The sequence below is a fragment of the Bufo gargarizans genome, chromosome 6 (assembly GCF_014858855.1).
Source record: "Bufo gargarizans isolate SCDJY-AF-19 chromosome 6, ASM1485885v1, whole genome shotgun sequence".
Taxonomy (NCBI): domain Eukaryota; kingdom Metazoa; phylum Chordata; class Amphibia; order Anura; family Bufonidae; genus Bufo; species Bufo gargarizans.
The window spans coordinates 293817867-293836267 of NC_058085.1; the positions used below are offsets into that span (position 1 = coordinate 293817867).

An 18401-nucleotide genomic window follows, 5' to 3' on the forward strand; every position below is an offset into this window, starting at 1 on the left:
ACTTTTTAAACGCTATGACGCCTAAATCTAGGCATAAGTGGCGTTTCTACGCTGCCCTCGCCACTTTCCTGGAAAGGGGGGCGTAGTAATGGAGGTGGTGGGTCTAGAAAGTGTATCTTCATTTATGCCAGTTTTCCAGCGTAAAAAGACTGAACTCCACGGCAGCTTGGAGCTGCAGTAGATTTCAGTCTAGGCGCATGCACTGGTGGAGGATGCACCTAATTTATGATGAGGCATGTGCTCCTACGGCAGCACAGGATGATTGGCGTAAAATGGTCTGTAATAAATCTCCCCATCTTGTATCGCATCACCTCAAATTCTTGTTTTACCCCTTTCTCTGCGTAGTGTGTGACAGTTGAATGCATGTTATGCCTGTTGGTCATTTAGATAGCACATAGACTCCATCATTCATTCCCATATTTCCACTATAGTTAATCAGGCAGCGATTGGCGATAATTCTTAATCATTACTTATATGACAAGCAGTGATGCATATGGATTTTCACTGTAAAGATATTTTAATACTTATCTCATGCTTCAATATAGGAAATGGTTGGTGGCGTTCGTAGTTGGAACAGACTGTACTGTGTGCTGAAAGGTGGGAACTTGCATTGCTACTATTCACCGGAAGAAATAGAAGCTAAAATCGAGCCGACTATGACCATTCCTATTACCAAGGTAAATTGTCTCAAAAGGCAAATGTTCCAAGGGAGTCGGTCACCTAAAATTCACTGTTAAACCAGGCACAGTGCCTTGTAGAATGTAATGACACCTTTCACTTTGTCAAAAATTTCTTTATTATGGAGAAAAAGTACTTAAATACATATGCAAAAGAACAGTTTAGTGCACCGAGGGCAGGCCCAAGCCACTCTGTGCACCCTGGCTTGCTCTGCCAACCCGCCCTCTCCTTGATTTACTTGGAGAGTGGAAGAGGCTGACAGGAAACGGGAGGGACAAGGGTGCGCGGAGTGGCTTGGGCCAGCCCTCAGTGCACTTAACACCTCATTGGCATATGGATTAAATGTACTTTTTTTCCAGAATGTGGCAAGGGATCACTAAGTGAAAGGTATCATTAGATTCAGCTGAGCTAGCCCTAGAAGGCATTAGTTTTAGGCTACGAATGTAATTTGTTTCCGTGTCCGTTCCGTGTTTTATTTTTTTTATTTTTTTTCTGGCGGATAGGATGTAGACCCATTTCAATGGGTCCGCAAAAAAATGCAGACAGCACACAGTGTGCTGACCGCATCCGTACGTCCGTTCTGTAGCCCATGTCCTATTTTGCGGACAAGGATAAGCAATGTTACAATGGATCCGCAATAAAAAGATGCCACACGGACGTGTTACTTTTTTTTTTTTTTTTTTTTGGCGGATCAGCAATTTGCAGACCGCAAAACAGTTGTGTGAATGTAGCCTTACACTGACATTCATGGTGATACTTCCATTAAGGGAGCATGCACACAACTATTGTTTGGGTCCGCTATCCGATCCGCATTTTTTTGTGTATCTGATGCGGACCCATTTACTTCAATGGGACTCCAAAAGATGTGGACCTCACTCTGCATGGTGAAACTTCCTGCTTTGTGCTACTCAGTTTCCAGCTTAACTGTGCAGACTGAGGTTGGATAGCAGAGTCATCATCTTATCACTGGAGGGGAGGGTTTACAATGATATTTATAATTTTTTATTTTTCATTTTTGGGGCATCTAATAGCATAGCAGGTTATTCTATTCAAAACCGTGTTAAATTGCCTCTAAAGGTGTCCAGACACCATATGTTTACACTGTGGGGGCATATTTTGCTTGGGAAAACTGGGTGACGATTCTCTTTTCCAATCTCTTGCCAAGAAACTGATATAGTTAAAGTAGATTTTTTTCTCGCCCATTTTCCTTGGGGGACACAGACCTTGGGTATAGCTCAGCTCCCTAGGAGGCGTGACACTAAGTAAAACTGTTAAGCCCCTCCTCCACAGCTATACCCTCAGCCTGGAGATAGAGGCTACCAGTTTTAGCTTAGTGTCCAAGGAGGCAAGACACTCCCTGCTACTGCAGGGCTGTTTTCTCCTTGTTATTTTTACTTTTTCTTCTAATTTTGTTATTTTATTTTTTCCTAGGGATACCAGAGACGCATTAGACCTCTCTGCTCTCCCGGGGTTGAGCTGCGCCAGTGCCAACTTATCTGCACTGCTGCCTCCCCCACAGAAGCAATAGGAGGATCTGGGCAGCAATGACTCCCCTACATCCCGCCAGCTAGGGGGTCGCCCGCACGCCAAGCCCCTCTTCCAGCTTCCTGCCACTGCGGTGCCAGTGGCTGAAGGGGCGACCCTGCTGGAAAGGACTGAGGGTGAAGACGTCGGACGGTGAGATGGCTATTCCAGCCCATACCCCGTCCCTATCTGCAGCATCTACCCCTCTGGGTAAGGGGGGCACCCGTGGTCGCTCATTCTGAGCGCTCATCTGCAGGACAATGCAGCACAGCAGCATCCTCAGCACCCCCACGCCGTTCCCCCCCCACGCTGCTATCTTTCTCCCCCCCCCTCCCCCTCATTCAGGGCTGACTCCATTTTTCTCTTCTCTCTCTCCCCCTTCCCGCCGAGAACGGGGGGCGGGGCTTAGCGGTCCCGGTAGGGGGCGGGGCTTACGCGCGCGTCATTTTGGGGGCGGAGCTACGTTCTCCTTCACAGGAGACATTTCAAGCGCTGGAGGGGGCGGAGCTTGTTCCCCGTGCTTTCTGCTGAGGTTTCCCGCGCTTCCTCACTCCTGACAGGAAGCTGGGACACGGTGGGGGACTCTAACCTCCTGTGTACATCGCTCGGCTTCTGTGGGCGCTCTCTGCTGCGCTCTGCTGCTCACTGCTGTTCACTGCTTCTCTGCTGCTGCTGATCTGGGCCATCTCCTGACGTTCTTCTGAGGCACTGGTAGGACAGTTAACCCTCTCCTAACCCTCCTGGTCATAGCTGCTATAACCCTTTGTGGTCTCTATATTAGAGTACAACCACACTTCAGCATGTCAGATCCCACAGGTGCCCCCAAACCCTGGTACCATGCCTGTACCGCCTGTAAGGAACTTTTTCCGCGTGGGCAATCTGAGCCGCATTGCCTTGCATGTCAGGCCCCGGTGCAGGGCCCGCTTCCCGCTGCGCCCCCCGGTGCCTCTGAACCCCCTGACTGGGCTAGGTCTCTGTCTCAGGCGGTGGAAAGCCTTACACACGTAGTGGGCCGTCTCGTGGATAGACCGCCTCTCCCGCAGGCTGCCACAATCCCTGTCGCACCCGCTGGGACTACCGTTTCTGCCGCCCCCACTGGTTCCCTGCCTCGCAGCGAATCTTCCAGGGCCCGGCATACTCAGAAACGTTCAAGGGTTGAGCGCACATCTTCTCCAGATGCTTCGCTCTCTCCGCCATGCGTGCGAGCTCAGTCAAGTCTATCCTCTCAAAGGGATACGCTTTCTGAGGGAGAACTGGCGGATTCGGACGTGGACATGGACTCAGAGCTTCCGTCCAAATTGGCGTCCGCGGTGGGGCATCTTGTCACTAGCATCCGTGATACCTTTCAGCTACACGATGACCCCCCCCAGCTCTGAACAGGCCGGCGTGTCCTTTCTCCGCCCCAAACAGGCCTCCAAGGTTTTTCCCATACTCGCTGATTTTTCTTCTGTGGTATCCAAGGCTTGGACTCGGCCTAACGTCCGCTTTATTACACCCAAAAAGCTGGACATTTGTTATCCCTTTCCAGCGGATTCTGTGACCACGTGGACATCCCCGCCTAAGGTTGATCCTCCCGTGGCTCGCCTGTCCAAAAGCACTACTATTCCTGTACAGGACGGATCTTCCCTCCAGTCTGTTGAGGACCGTCGTACGGAATCCCTCTCCAAGGCCATATTTACTGCCTCTGGTTCGGCCCTTAGACCGGTCTTTGCCTCCGCCTGGGTTGGCAAAGCGGTCTCTGAATGGGGTTTGCAACTGGAACGGGAGTTAGGGTCGGACGTCCCTGTTCAGGACCTCCGTTCCTTAGCCCAACTAATTGTTCAGGCCGGAAAATTCGTCTGTGAGGCCTCCCTTGATGCGGGTGCCCTCATTGCCCGTTCCTCTGCCCTGGCAGTTTCTGTCAGGAGGGAACTCTGGCTGAAGGTTTGGGCGGCGGACGCCGCTTCCAAACGCTCTTTGGCCGGCCTACCATTCACGGGTTCCCGCCTGTTCGGAACCCGTCTGGACGAACTTATATCAGAGGCCACGGGTGGGAAGAGTACTCACCTCCCCCAGTCCAGGCCAATGGGCGCCCCCCGTGGTCGCGCTGGTTCGTCCCGTTTTCGGTCCTTTCGCAAGCCCACCGGGTCTAGACCCGCGGCCAGTTCTTCTTCCTCTGGCCCAGCCCAGGATAGACGCAAGAAGCCTTTTTTGCGGACGCAACCTACCTGGCGCAAGTCCCAGCCTGCACGGGCTCCCACAGGCCAGCAGCCCTCTGCCTGAAGGTGCGCCCCCACCCACCCGGGTGGGGGGCCGCCTTCTCCTATTCAGGAACGTATGGCGGGCCCACATCTCAGACGCATGGGCGCTCGAGATTGTATCTTGCGGATACAAAATCGAATTTGCGTCCATTCCGCCAGACCGTTTCTTCCGATCCCGTCCTCCGCGAGATCCCGTACGAGTGGCCGCCTTCTTCGCGGCCATTCACTCTCTAATGGACAAGGGTGTCGTCGCCCCCGTGCCTCCGACGGAAAGGTTCAGGGGGTTCTACTCGAACCTCTTTGTGGTTCCCAAGAAGGAAGGCTCAGTGCGTCCGATCTTGGACCTAAAACGCCTGAACCGTTTTCTCCGACTGCAGAGATTCCGGATGGAGTCTCTCAGGTCCGCAGTGGCCTCCCTGGAAAGAGGGGATTTCATGGCCTCAATCGACATTCAGGATGCATACCTCCACGTTCCGGTTGCTCCATGTCATCACCGCTTCCTGCGCTTCGCGGTGGGGGACGATCACTTCCAATTCGTCGCCCTTCCCTTTGGTCTGGCGACGGCTCCTCGAGTGTTCACCAAGGTCCTGGCCCCTGTCTTGGCCCTTCTACGTTCAAGAAGTGTTTTTCTTCTCCCATACTTGGACGACATCCTGGTCAAGGCACCCTCCTTCTCTCAGACATCCCGCAGTGTGGAACTCACTCTGGAGACCCTGACGCGGTTCGGTTGGATTATCAACCACCCCAAATCTTCCCTTACCCCCTCCAGACGGCTGATCTTCCTGGGGATGCTCCTGGATACAGAGTTGGCGGAGGTCCGCCTTCCGTCGGACAAGCGTCTGGCCCTTCGCGGGTCGGTTCGCAGTCTCCTCCGTCATCACCGCCCTTCCCTCAGATCCAGCATGCGGTTGTTGGGAAAGATGGTTGCCTGTTTCGAAGCGGTGCCGTTCGCACAATTCCGATCCCGCACCTTTCAGAGGGCAATTCTGTCGGCCTGGGACAAATCACCGAGGAGTCTGGACAGGACCTTTCTTCTGCCTCCCCTGGCTCGGGCTTCCCTCGGCTGGTGGTTGCATATCCCTCTAAGGGGGAAGTCCTTCCTTCCACTGAACTGGCTGGTGATTACCACAGATGCCAGCTTACGGGGGTGGGGGGGGGGTTTTCCCTCCCCGGTCCGTCCAGGGCGTTTGGTCTCTATCGGAGTCCAGACTTCCAATCAATATTCTGGAACTGAGGGCGATTCTTCTGTCCCTCAGACACTGGACCCATCTGCTGAGGGGCCACCCTGTTCGGATCCAATCGGACAATGCCACGGCTGTGGCATACATAAACCATCAGGGAGGCACTCGCAGCGCTGCAGCGATGCAAGAGGTGACCCTCATTCTCCTCTGGGCGGAGACGCACGTGCCGGCCTTATCTGCGATTTACATCCCGGGGGTGGACAACTGGGCGGCGGATTTCCTCAGCCGGTCCACCATCGACCCGGGAGAATGGTCCCTGCACCCAGAGGTGTTCGAAGCCCTTTGTCTTCGCTGGGGTCGCCCCGACGTGGACCTCATGGCCTCCAAATTCAACCACAAGGTCCCCCTATACCTGGCCAGGGCACGGGACCCGAAGGCATACGGCGCCGACGCGCTCGTCCTTCCGTGGCGCGAATTCTCCCTTCTGTACGTCTTTCCTCCTTTTCCCCTCCTGCCACGGGTTCTTCGGAGGATCGCGGCAGAGGGCGTCCCCGCGATTCTAATCGCCCCGGATTGGCCCCGCCGGTCTTGGTACGCCGACCTAATGTTGCTGTTGGCAGACGCACCGTGGCCACTGCCCTCCAGGGAAGACCTTCTCTCTCAGGGACCGATCTTCCACGAGCATTTAGGCTCGCTACGTTTGACGGCGTGGCTATTGAGACCGCCGTCTTAACGCGACGGGGTTTCTCCGCGGACGTAGTCCGCACCATGATCCGGGCTCGTAAGCCCGTATCCTCTAGGATCTACTATCGGGTTTGGAGGTCCTATCTGGGGTTCTGTGAGTCCCGGAGCATCCCACCTCTCCGGTTTTCTCTTCCCACAATCCTGTCCTTCCTCCAGTCGGGTCTGGACCTGGGGCTGTGCCTCAGTTCTCTGAAGGGTCAGATTTCGGCGCTGTCTATTCTTCTCCAGCGTCCCCTGGCCCCTCTAGGGCCAATTAAGACCTTTTTACAAGGGGTGGCTCACTCTGTGCCGCCCTCCAGTTCCTTCCTGGGACCTGAATGTGGTGCTCTCGTCGCTCCAATCAGCCCCCTTCGAGCCTTTACGGGAGGTCTCCCTTCGCCTTCTGTCCTGCAAGGTCATCTTTCTTGTGGCCGTCACGTCTCTCCGACGGGTGTCGGAGTTAGCGGCTCTTTCTTGCTCCGAACCTTTCCTGATCTTCCACCAGGATAAGGTTGTGCTTCGGCCTGTCCCGACTTTCCTGCCAAAGGTGGTCTCCGCCTTTCACATCAATGAGGACATCGTCCTTCCGTCGCTCTGTCCCTCTACTTCCCACCCCAGAGAACGGGAACTGCACCGTCTGGATGTGGTCAGGGCGTTGAGGATTTACTTGGAGGTCACCGGGTCCTTTCGGCGCACGGACTCCCTGTTTGTGGTTCCGGAGGGTTCGCGCAAAGGGTTGGCGGTCTCCAAGGTGGCTATTGCCCGTTTCATTAAACTGGCGGTGTCTGAGGCTTATCGAGCCAAGGGCAGACCTCCGCCTTTCGGCGTCACTGCTCATTCCACCAGAGCAGTCGGAGCTTCCTGGGCGCAGAGGCATCGGGCCTCGGCTGAACAGTTGTGCAAAGCAGCCACTTGGTCCTCTCTGCACACTTTCACACAGTTCTATAGGGTGCATACGCATGCATCAGCGGATGCTGCTTTGGGCCGCCTGGTTTTGCAGGCAGCGGTTTCCTGATGCTCTGGTGGTGTTCCGCCTTGGGTTTGTGGTCCCTCCCTTCTTGGACTGCTCTTGAACGTCCCAAGGTCTGTGTCCCCCAAGGAAAATGGGCGAGAAAAGGAGATTTTTGTATAACTTACCAGTTAAATCTCTTTCTCGCTCTTCCTTGGGGGACACAGCACCCACCCTTCTGTGTTTGGTTACAGGGTTATGGTCTGGCGCCCCGTTGGGTTGCTGGCTGGTTGTTTCCGTTATTGGTTGTTATCCTTTCACTACTTGGACACGCAACTGGTAGCCTCTATCTCCAGGCTGAGGGTATAGCTGATGGAGGAGGGGCTTAACAGTTTTACTTAGTGTCACGCCTCCTAGGGAGCTGAGCTATACCCAAGGTCTGTGTCCCCCAAGGAAGAGCGAGAAAGAGATTTAACTGGTAAGTTATACAAAAATCTCCTTTTTATTTATTTTTTTATAACAAGACAAAGGAGGAAAATTCAAAGCTTTGGATTTAAAGTGCTTTTTCCATCGTGGATGTTCTGGCGATGGGTGCAGGACTTGCATCTTGTATCCATAGATTCTGATATGGATTTGGCCATTTATTAAAAGACTGCAGGCATTTCAGGGTTTCCACAGCATTGTGTAACTCTACCCTGTTTCTGAAGACACATGTGTTTTGTCTTCAAAAAACAATGTAGAACTTTTGGATTTTCTTTTTCTCTTGTTTTTCTTTCAAGGAAACAAGAATCCGTGCCGTGGAGAAAGACTCCAAGAAAAGAACCAACAGTTTTACTGTTATCAACCTGGTGTCTGGAGAAGCTGTAACAAAAATATTTTCCGCTGACAGCAGAGAAGAACTGCAGAAATGGATGGAAGCCTTCTGGCAGCATTTTTACAACCTCAGTGAGTGCACACATCTAGTTTTCAGTGCTTTTAGGAGTTTACTCCTAACCATAAAATTAAGGAATGCACTGCAAATATTCTGATCAAAGGAGCCTGTAACTTTTATATCATAGACGTTAGTATAATTTAAACTGATATTAAAATGCCTCCCCATACGTCCGGGCCCCTCACAGAGGTTGTACTTACCTGGCTCCCCAGCACCCGCGTCGCTTCTGACGGCCACAGCTGCATCTTTCTGTTCCAAATACTTCGTTTCAAATAATTCCGTGTTGTATTTTTTTCTTAACTATTAGGGCTCTTTCACACAGCCTTATATTTGGTCCGCATCTGATCTGCATTTTTTTACGCATCCATTTCTTTGAAAGGGGCCACAAAACACTGTGTGCTGTCCGCATCTGCACATAACTCTTACTGTATACATATACACTCACCTAAAGAATTATTAGGAACACCATACTAATACGGTGTTGGACCCCCTTTTGCCTTCAGAACTGCCTTAATTCTACGTGGCATTGATTCAACAAGGTGCCGATAGCATTCTTTAGAAATGTTGGCCCATATTGATAGGATAGCATCTTGCAGTTGATGGATATTTGAGAGATGCACATCCAGGGCATGAAGCTCCCGTTCCACCACATCCCAAAGATGCTCTATTGGGTTGAGATCTGGTGACTGTGGGGGCCATTTTAGTACAGTGAACTCATTGTCATATTCAAGAAACCAATTTGATTCGAGCTTTGTGACACGGTGCATTATCCTGCTGGAAGTGGCCATCAGAGGATGGGTACATGGTGGTCATGAAGGGATGGACATGGTCAGAAACAATGCTCAGGTAGCCCATGGCATTTAAATTATGGCCAATTGGCACTAAGGGGCCTAAAGTGTGCCCAGAAAACATCCCCCACACCATTACACCACCACCACCAGCCTGCACAGTGGTAACAAGGCATGATGGATACATGTTCTCATTCTGTTTACGCCAAATTCGGACTCTACCATTTGAATGTCGCGACAGAAATCGAGACTCATCAGACCAGGCAACATTTTTCCAGTCTTCAACAGTCCAATTTTGGTGAGCTCGTGCAAATTGTAGCCTCTTTTTCCTATTTGTAGTGGTGATGAGTGGTACCCGGTGGGGTCTTCTGCTGTTGAAGCCCACCTTTCTTTCCCATTCTGACATTCAGTTTGGAGTTCAGGAGATTGTCTTGACCAGGACCACAACCCTACATGCATTGAAGCAACTGCCATGTGATTGGTTGACTAGATAATCGCATTAATGAGAAATAGAACAGGTGTTCCTAATAATTATTTAGGTGAGTGTATACTGCAACTTTATGGACAGGCTGAGCTCCATACTCACTGTATACATATATACTGCAGCTCTATGGACAGGCTGAGCTCTCTATTCACTGTATACATGTATACTGCAGCTCTATGGACAGGCTGAGCTCTTTATGCACTGTATACATGTATATTACTGCTCTATGGACAGGCTGAGCTCTCTAAGCACTGTATACATGTATATTACTGCTCTATGGACAGGCTGAGCTCTCTATTCACTGTATACATGTATACTGCAGCTCTATGGACAGGCTGAGCTCTCACTGTATTCATTTAGTAGAGAATAGTGTAAATGGAAAACTTCTAAATAACTTCATTAAAAAAATGTCTGCATCCACCTGAAAAAAAGCTGTAAAGTCATGGCCACCAGGCTTCTCACCCCCTTGGTTTGAAGTCCACTGTCTTGTCAGGCAAGATTTGTCCTTAGTAACAGAGATGACATTAGGGGAGCCCAAAAAAGAAATTCCTTCACAGTAATGATTGCACAAAGAAGCACTGCTTGGGAGGACACGTCACCGCAAAGGCAGGTGTGACCCTCGTCCAACATGAATGTTGATAGTGTGGTGGACTGATGGCACGGAGCAGGGAAGTATGCTTCTGACAAAAAGTCCTAGGGAGAGGCTGCCCAAAAGTGTTTGAAAGCTGGACTACCCTTTTAAGTAATTAACACGTCACTTAGAACATTTACAGAATTCCTGGTCCTCTAAAAGAAGAAACCTTAACTGAGCTAGTTGTTGAACCATACATCCCAGCATAGCTTGCCAGCATGCTGGATCTAGATCGCTCATGGGCCTCCTCTCTGTGCGGTCTTGCTGTGTGCTACATGTAAAAACATGTTTCTTTTTATTTTGCACCATATAAAGGGGCATCTTGCCATGTTTGCAGAGCTGTTGGCACATAGACTAAAGCCTCCCTTTAAGTCATTCCATAAACATTGGTTTGTAGTCGGCTTGAATGGACGGCATTGTGCGCACTTTACCTGCAGCATTTTTTACCGTTTGTTTATCCTGGTATGAAGTGTAATATTAATAGGATAAATCTACTCTGTGTAACCAGTTTATTTGTATTCATTTTTCAATACATTATCAATTAAATTTTTATTTTATTTTTTCATGGAGAAACATGAGTGGAAGCCTCAGTGCAAGTGTACACTGCGTATAGCGCCCCTGCCAAGGGAAAATGGGATCCCATTAATTCTGCAGTGCCGCAGCTACAGCTCGGGCCTGGGAGGCTTTGGTTACAGAAGGAAACATTTAGTGTAATTTCCAAACAAAATGGGAAAATAAGAACTTCTTTCAATGCCGTTCAAAATTAGTACCCTTATATTTATTCATACGGGCCACCTACTAGGTGCTTGTAGCTTTAGAATTTGTAGACTGCAGCAAGTTGATGTTAATAGTCTGATTCTGTGTATTTCCAATTAAATGGCAGGATTAGAAAAAAACACACTTCTAAACTGTATTACACTGGCGCTTATACCGTCCACTAATACCTACTTGTTGCTGTAGTATCGCAGCAGTACCACCGCTGCTGCAAAACTTTTAAATCCTCAGGTAATATACTTAGATCTCGGACGACACTAAACCTGCACCTATTGAAGTATCAAACATGGAGGTAGACGTGCACTCACAGCATAAAAGACAAGCATGTACCTTACTAGGCTTCTGCTGTCATGTCACTGCCCGTATTGCTCCTCTCTTGTATACTGGTACTTCTTTTCGGAGCTGGGTAAAAAATCCTATACTCTGAAATGAAACACTGTGTGGCACTACTCTGTATTGTATTCGCTAACTCGCGCTCAGAGCGAAAAAATCACAGAAAAAACTAGGATAAAAACATCCTGCACGATATGATACAAATGTGCGGATGTCCCTGGCCATATTATTGAAGAAAACCACAGAAATAAGATAATAATGCACTTATTAAAGCAGATGCAAGCACTACATATGGACTAAGTCCTCACTCTGATATGATAATGTCTGAGACACTTAGTCAATATATTTTGATCAAAACACATCTAAGCCCGCCTACCGAGCGTCAAGGTGGTCTCAGGTCAGGCGGGTCCTACGCTAAACCTACCTAAGCCGTTGGCTTCTATGTTCAGGAGCGCAGACACCGCACATATGGTGTGCTGCTCCTAGTAACCTCCATGTGCATCAAGCAACCAATGGGAGGAGGAGCAAGCACAGCCATATGTACCACCTAATTAAGGCGCTCATTGGATAGGGGAGGGGGGCAAAAGTGCAGAGGAATGCTACTCCCAAGATGCTAGGTGCGCATTCACACTTGAAGGTGCCACTCCCTCAAGCAAACACTACATAAACAAAAAAATCACAGAAAAAACGAAGATAAAAACATTCTGCACGATATGATACAAATTTGCGGATGTCCCTGGCCATATTATTGAAGAAAACCACAGAAATAAGTTAATAATGCACTTATTAAAGCAGATGCAAGCACTACATATGGACTAAGTCCTCACTCTGATATGATAATGTCTGAGACACTTGGTCAATATATTTTGATCAAAACACATCTAAGCCCGCCTACCGAGCGTCAAGGTGGTCTCAGGTCAGGCGGGTCCTATGCTAAACCTACCTAAGCCGTTGGGCTTCTATGTTCAGGAGCGCAGACGCCGCACATATGGTGTGCTGCTCCTAGTAACCTCCATGTGCATCAAGCAACCAGAGCTCAGAGCGCTTGGTGACGTCACTATACTGCGTTACGGATGCTTAGGAGTGTCGAAACCAACCCAACACGTTTTGGATAATGCAATATCCTTCGTCAGGGATGTAAACTGACTCTCCTGATGTTACTTATATCGGATACTCCTCCCATCCCATTTTTAACTCTTGAATAATTTTCCACTATCTGATGCTCATGTCTCCTTATGTCAAGATAATGGGCGGCCATCATATTTTCTGTGGATATTATAAATGTGTCCCCCCCCCCCCCCCCCCCCAATCTTCTGCTCAATATCCTTTTGGTACGCGCTACATAAATATATACGTACCCTCTATTTTTTTTTTTTTATCTGTGTGACTTGCCCAGATTTCCTAGTAATCTATTATTTATTTTTATTTTTTTTGAGAGGCTACTTTCACACTTGCGGCAGAGTTATCCAGCCAGCAGTTCAGTCGCCGGAACTGCCTGCCAGATCTGGCAAAACGTATGCCAACTGATGGCATTTGTAAGACTGATCAGTCTTAAAAATGCCTGAACAGTCCGAAAAATGCATTGAAATGCCGAAGCCGTCTTTCCGGTGTCATCCGGAAAAACGGATCCGGCATTCCGATATTTTGAATGCCGGATCCGGCGCTAATACATTCCTATGGAAATCAATATAACTCATTAAATCTAAAAAAAATTAATCTCTTGTGTACTAATTCGGTGTAAATTTAAGATAAAAATAATTTTTATTCAGTTCTTTAAAAAAAAAAAAGTGTATGCCCCCCCCCCCCCCCCCCCCCCCCCCGGCATATAAAAAATCACACCATTTATAAATCGTTTCCAGAGAATGAGATTCGCCCGGATCTAGCCATTGTGGTGGATAATAGAATGTTCCCATTGCCCCACATACAGGTCCTTCTAAAAAAATTAGCATATTGTGATAAAGTTCATTATTTTCTGTAATGTACTGATAAACATTAGACTTTCATATATTTTAGATTCATTACACACCAACTGAAGTAGTTCAAGCCTTTTATTGTTTTAATATTGATGATTTTGGCATACAGCTCATGAAAACCCAAAATTCCTATCTAAAAAAATTAGCATATTTCATCCGACCAATAAAAGAAAAGTGTTTTTAATACAAAAAAAGTCAACCTTCAAATAATTATGTTCAGTTATGCACTCAATACTTGGTCGGGAATCCTTTTGCAGAAATGACTGCTTCAATTCGGCGTGGCATGGAGGCAATCAGCCTGTGGCACTGCTGAGGTGTTATAGAGGCCCAGGATGCTTCGATAGTGGCCTTAAAGGGAATCTGTCACCACTTTCTAACCCCCCCTTTTAAAACTATTGTTCTCTCCATGCCGCCCTTGTGATTACAAAGATGTTGTTATAACATAAATTCGCCGTCTCGTTTTGCTAAAAATACCTTTTATCTAACCTGTCAATCTCTTTGGATAAGGTGCCCAGGGCGTTTCTGAAGCTGCCGCCCGCCGCTGCCGCCGTTGGTGCCCAGCTCCTCCCCTGATCCTTTCAGCGCCGCCTGAATGTAAAGAAATCCGCCTCCGGCTCTCGCTCAGTCAGTGCCCCCTCCTCCTTTTCAAAGATCCCGCGCGTGCGCACAGGCCTGTGCCTGATGCGCCTGTGCGGTCATTTAGAATCAGCCTCATTGAGGCTGCGCTGAAAGGATCAGGGGAGGAGCTGGGCACCAGCGGCGGGCGGCAGCTTCAGACCTTCAGAAACGCCCTGGGCACCTTATCCAAAGAGATTGACAGGTTAGATAAAAGGTATTTTTATCAAAACGAGACGGCGAATTTATGTTATAACAACACCTTTGTAATCACAAGGGCGGCATGGAGAGAACAATAGTTTTAAAATGGGGGTTAGAAAGTGGTGACAGTCCCTTTAAGCTCATCCAGAGTGTTGGGTCTTGCGTCTCTCAACTTTCTCTTCCCAATATCCCACAGATTCTCTATGGGGTTCAGGTCAGGAGAGTTGGCAGGCCAATTGAGCACAGTAATACCATGGTCAGTAAACCATTTACCAGTGGTTTTGGCACTGTGAGCAGGTGCCAGGTCGTGCTGAAAAATGAAATCTTCATCTCCATAAAGCTTTTCAGCAGATGGAAGCATGAAGTGCTCCAAAATATCCTGATGGCTAGCTGCATTGACCCTGCCCTTGATAAAACACAGTGGACCAACACCAGCAGCTGACATGGCACCCCAGACCATCACTGACTGTGGGTACTTGACACTGGACTTCAGGCATTTTGGCATTTCCCTCTCCCCAGTCTTCCTCCAGACTCTGGCACCTTGATTACCGAATGACATGCAAAATTTGCTTTCATCCGAAAAAAGTACTTTGGACCACTGAGCAACAGTCGAGTGCTGCTTCTCTGTAGCCCAGGTCAGGCGCTTCTGCCGCTGTTTCTGGTTCAAAAGTGGCTTGACCTGGGGAATGCGGCACCTGTAGCCCATTTCCTGCACGCGCCTGTACACGGTGGCTCTGGATGTTTCTACTCCAGACTCAATCCACTGCTTCCGCAGGTCCCCCAAGGTCTGGAATCGGTCCTTCTCCACAATCTTCCTCAGGGTCCGGTCACCTCTTCTCGTTGTGCAGTGTTTTCTGCCACACTTTTTCCTTCCCACAGACTTCCCACTGAGGTGCCTTGATACAGCACTCTGGGAACAGCCTATTCCTTCAGAAATGTCTTTCTGTGTCTTACCCTCTTGCTTGAGGGTGTCAATGATGGCCTTCTGGACAGCAGTCAGGTCGGCAGTCTTACCCATGATTGCGGTTTTGAGTAATGAACCAGGCTGGGAGTTTTTAAAAGCCTCAGGAATCTTTTGCAGGTGTTTAGAGTTAATTAGTGTATTCAGATGATTAGGTTAATAGCTCGTTTAGAGAACCTTTTCATGATATGCTAATTTTTTTTAGATAGGAATTTTGGGTTTTCATGAGCTGTATGCCAAAATCATCAATATTAAAACAATAAAAGGCTTGAACTACTTCAGTTGTGTGTGTAATGAATCTAAAATATATGAAAGTCTAATGTTTATCAGTACATTACAGAAAATAATGAACTTTATCACAATATGCTAATTGTTTGAGAAGGACCTGTATAGATTGGCAAACCCCGGTGTGAATCTTGTCCCTATCACAGTACTCCATACCTGCAGATATAAACTCAAAAATAAAATAAATATTTTTTTTTTTTTAAATAAACAATATACACTCCCCTATATAATCAATTAGATCTTTAGGAAGTTCTCCTTTTTATTTTTATTTTTTCTCAGAACTTTGCTGCTTCGCATCCTTTTACATTTTTTATTAGTTTACAGTGACCCTACAGGCGTGAAAATGATGTAATGTGGCCTCCATTCAATTTCGCTTAATATCTGTAGAATGTACTTCGTGTCTTTTAGATACGTTGGTAACATCTGGGTGCATGGTTGTAGATGGTAATCCACATATCTAGACAGATTACTAGTCAAGCACTCTGTCTGATATGATCGGTCTACCTGGCGGTGCAATTGTACTTTTTATGGATTTTAGGGTTGTGATGGGCCACAATTTTGGGATATCGAATCCCTATAAATTCCGCCTTCTTTTTATCCAGTATATCTTGTTTTCTGTCTTTTTGTATTAGTTCTTTTAATTCTATTTTATACTTTTCTGTTGGATCTTTTTTCAACCTTCTATATGTGGTGTTCCTTTTTTTTTTTTTTTTTTTTTTTGTTTTTTTTGTTTTTTTTGGTCCCCCAATAAATGATGGGCCTATACGTATGTCACACCTGTGACAGGTGTTAGAAGGTCTGAAAGACTGCCTGCACATGAGTGATCTGACTGCCTCTTTTGGTTTCACTTTGTGTGTTGCTGGTATGTCTACACCTCCTATTCAGGTGTGGATCATGTGATGTGACCTTTACCTCTCCCTATTTAGTCTGACTTTACCCATCACTCCTTGCTCATGGATAGCTTCATTTGGTTTTGGAAAAGCTGGAGTGTGGTTCTTGTTGTAGTCCTGTTCATCCATCATCCTCGAAGTTAAGTGTTCCGCTTGTTGTGTTTTGTATCTCTTCTCCCCCCACACCCACCGGCAATCTGCATGCAAACAGACAGCATTTGTAGACGGATCCGTCTTACAAATGCGTTGCAAGAACGGATCCGTCTCTTCGGATGTCATCCGGAGAAACGGATCTGTTATATATATTTTTGTCACATTTTTACCGGTCTGTGCATGCGCAGACTGGAAGGACGGATCCGGCATTGCTGTATTTTCAACGTAAATTGATGCCGGATCCGGCATTCCGGCAACTGATCCGGAATTTTGGATGGCGATAATACCGCAGCATGCTGCGGTATTTCCTCAGTCCAAAACGCAGTTCAGTGAATGAACTGAAGACATCCTGATGCATCCTAAACGGATTTCTCTCCATTCAGAATGCATGGGGATAAAACTGATCAGTTATTTTCCGGTATTAAGCCCCTATAACTGCACTCGATGCCGGAAAAGAAAAAGAATGCTAGTGTGAAAGTACCCTAAAGCAGAAACACGCTGGATTTTTTTACATGAACACATTGGTACCAGCAGGGTTAAATTCATAAATTGAACTGTTTGCATTTGAATGAGGAAGTAAAAGTAGACCCAAGCATCAGATAGTGGAAAATGAATCAAGGGTTAAAAATGGGATGGGAGGAGTATCCTATATAAGTAACATCAGGAGAGTCGGTTTATATCCCTGATGAAGGATATTGCATTATCCAAAACGCGTTGGGTTGGTTTTGACACGCCTAAGCATCTGTAACGCAGTATAGGGACGTCACTAAGCGCTCTGTTTGAGTGCGAGTTAGCGAATACGATAGAGTAGTGCCACCGGCAGGGGCACACTGTTTCATTTCAGTGTATAAGATCTTTTAGCCAAAGAAGTACCAGTGTACAAGAGAGGAGCAATACGGTGAGTGACATGGCGGCGGAAGCCTAGTAAGGTATATGCTTGTCTTTTATGCTGTGAGTGCACGTCTACCTCTCTGTTTGGTACTTCAATAGGTGCAGGTTTAGTGTTGCCAAGATCTAAGTATATTAGAAAAAATGGTCTGCTACTTTTTTATTTTTTTTTAATCTTTTTTTTTTTTTTGCCCCACTCTTGTCCATGTGGTGTGGCAATTGACTAAAATGCAAAAAGTTTCAATACCAGATACATCCCAAAGACGAGAGGGGCGCTGGTTCGGTGGCGAGGGAATATATATCTTATCCCGGATAACACCCAGGACCCCTGCCGATCAGCTGTTTGAGAAGGCAGCGGTGCTCCTGTGAGTGCTGCAGCCTTCTCCATGCTTACAAAGCACAGCGCCATTCATTGTATAGGGGTTGTGCTTTGCATCGCGCAATACCACTCAGTCGCTATACAATGTACGTTGCTGTGCTTGGTAAACTGTGAGAAGGCCACAGTGCTCACGGTAGCGCCGTTGCCTTCTCAAACAGCTGGTTGATGGGGGTCCCGGTTGTCAGACCTGCACCGATCAGATACTGATGACCTATCTAGAGGATAGGTCGCGAGTACCAAAATTCCAGATGCCCAGTTATCGGTTCAATCTTTTATTTCCAGTATGTGTAACGGAGGAACTGCCCAAGGCACAGTTAAGAAAAGATGCTCCAGAATTATTTCATGGGGCTTAATAGTATGTATTAAGACGGACATGTTAAAGCTGTTGTCTCAGAGTACATTTGTCGACTCCTTGTGCAGAGCAGGACAGTCTTCATGCCTGAGGCCCTGTCCTGACTGATCATTTCACAAATAATTGTGTAGATAATGTTGGTGGGTTTGTGTGTGTAGTCTCGGAGTTGTATTTTAGGGAAGTGCTCCTAAACATGATGAACCTCTATGAAATTCTTCTGCTGCCTGTTCCTCTTCCTCTCCCGTGCTAATGTCTCCTGTGAGTGCAATTAGCACAAGCCACATTCAGATTCAATTTCCCTAAAGCATGCATCTAATTAAACATTTTCTCCTCTGACAGACAATGAAATATTGTCTGCTTTCTTTTATATTTAATTACCATGTTTCTGGTGTTTAGAAGCTGACTTTCTTGCTCGTATCTTTGGGGGACACAGGACCGTGGATATAGCTGGTTGCTGCCACTAGGAGG

The 18401-nt window shown here is 47.6% G+C and overlaps 1 protein-coding gene across 1 annotated transcript in view; it reads left to right on the forward strand.

The window, feature by feature from the left end:
* The window catches only part of RTKN2 (rhotekin 2), a 106200-nt gene that overhangs the window by 62110 nt on the left and 25689 nt on the right, over positions 1-18401 (forward strand). The window contains exons 9-10 of the mRNA XM_044298198.1: positions 546-677; positions 8075-8240. Of these exons, the coding sequence (XP_044154133.1) occupies positions 546-677; positions 8075-8240 (298 nt within the window). The remainder of the gene's footprint in view (positions 1-545; positions 678-8074; positions 8241-18401) is intronic.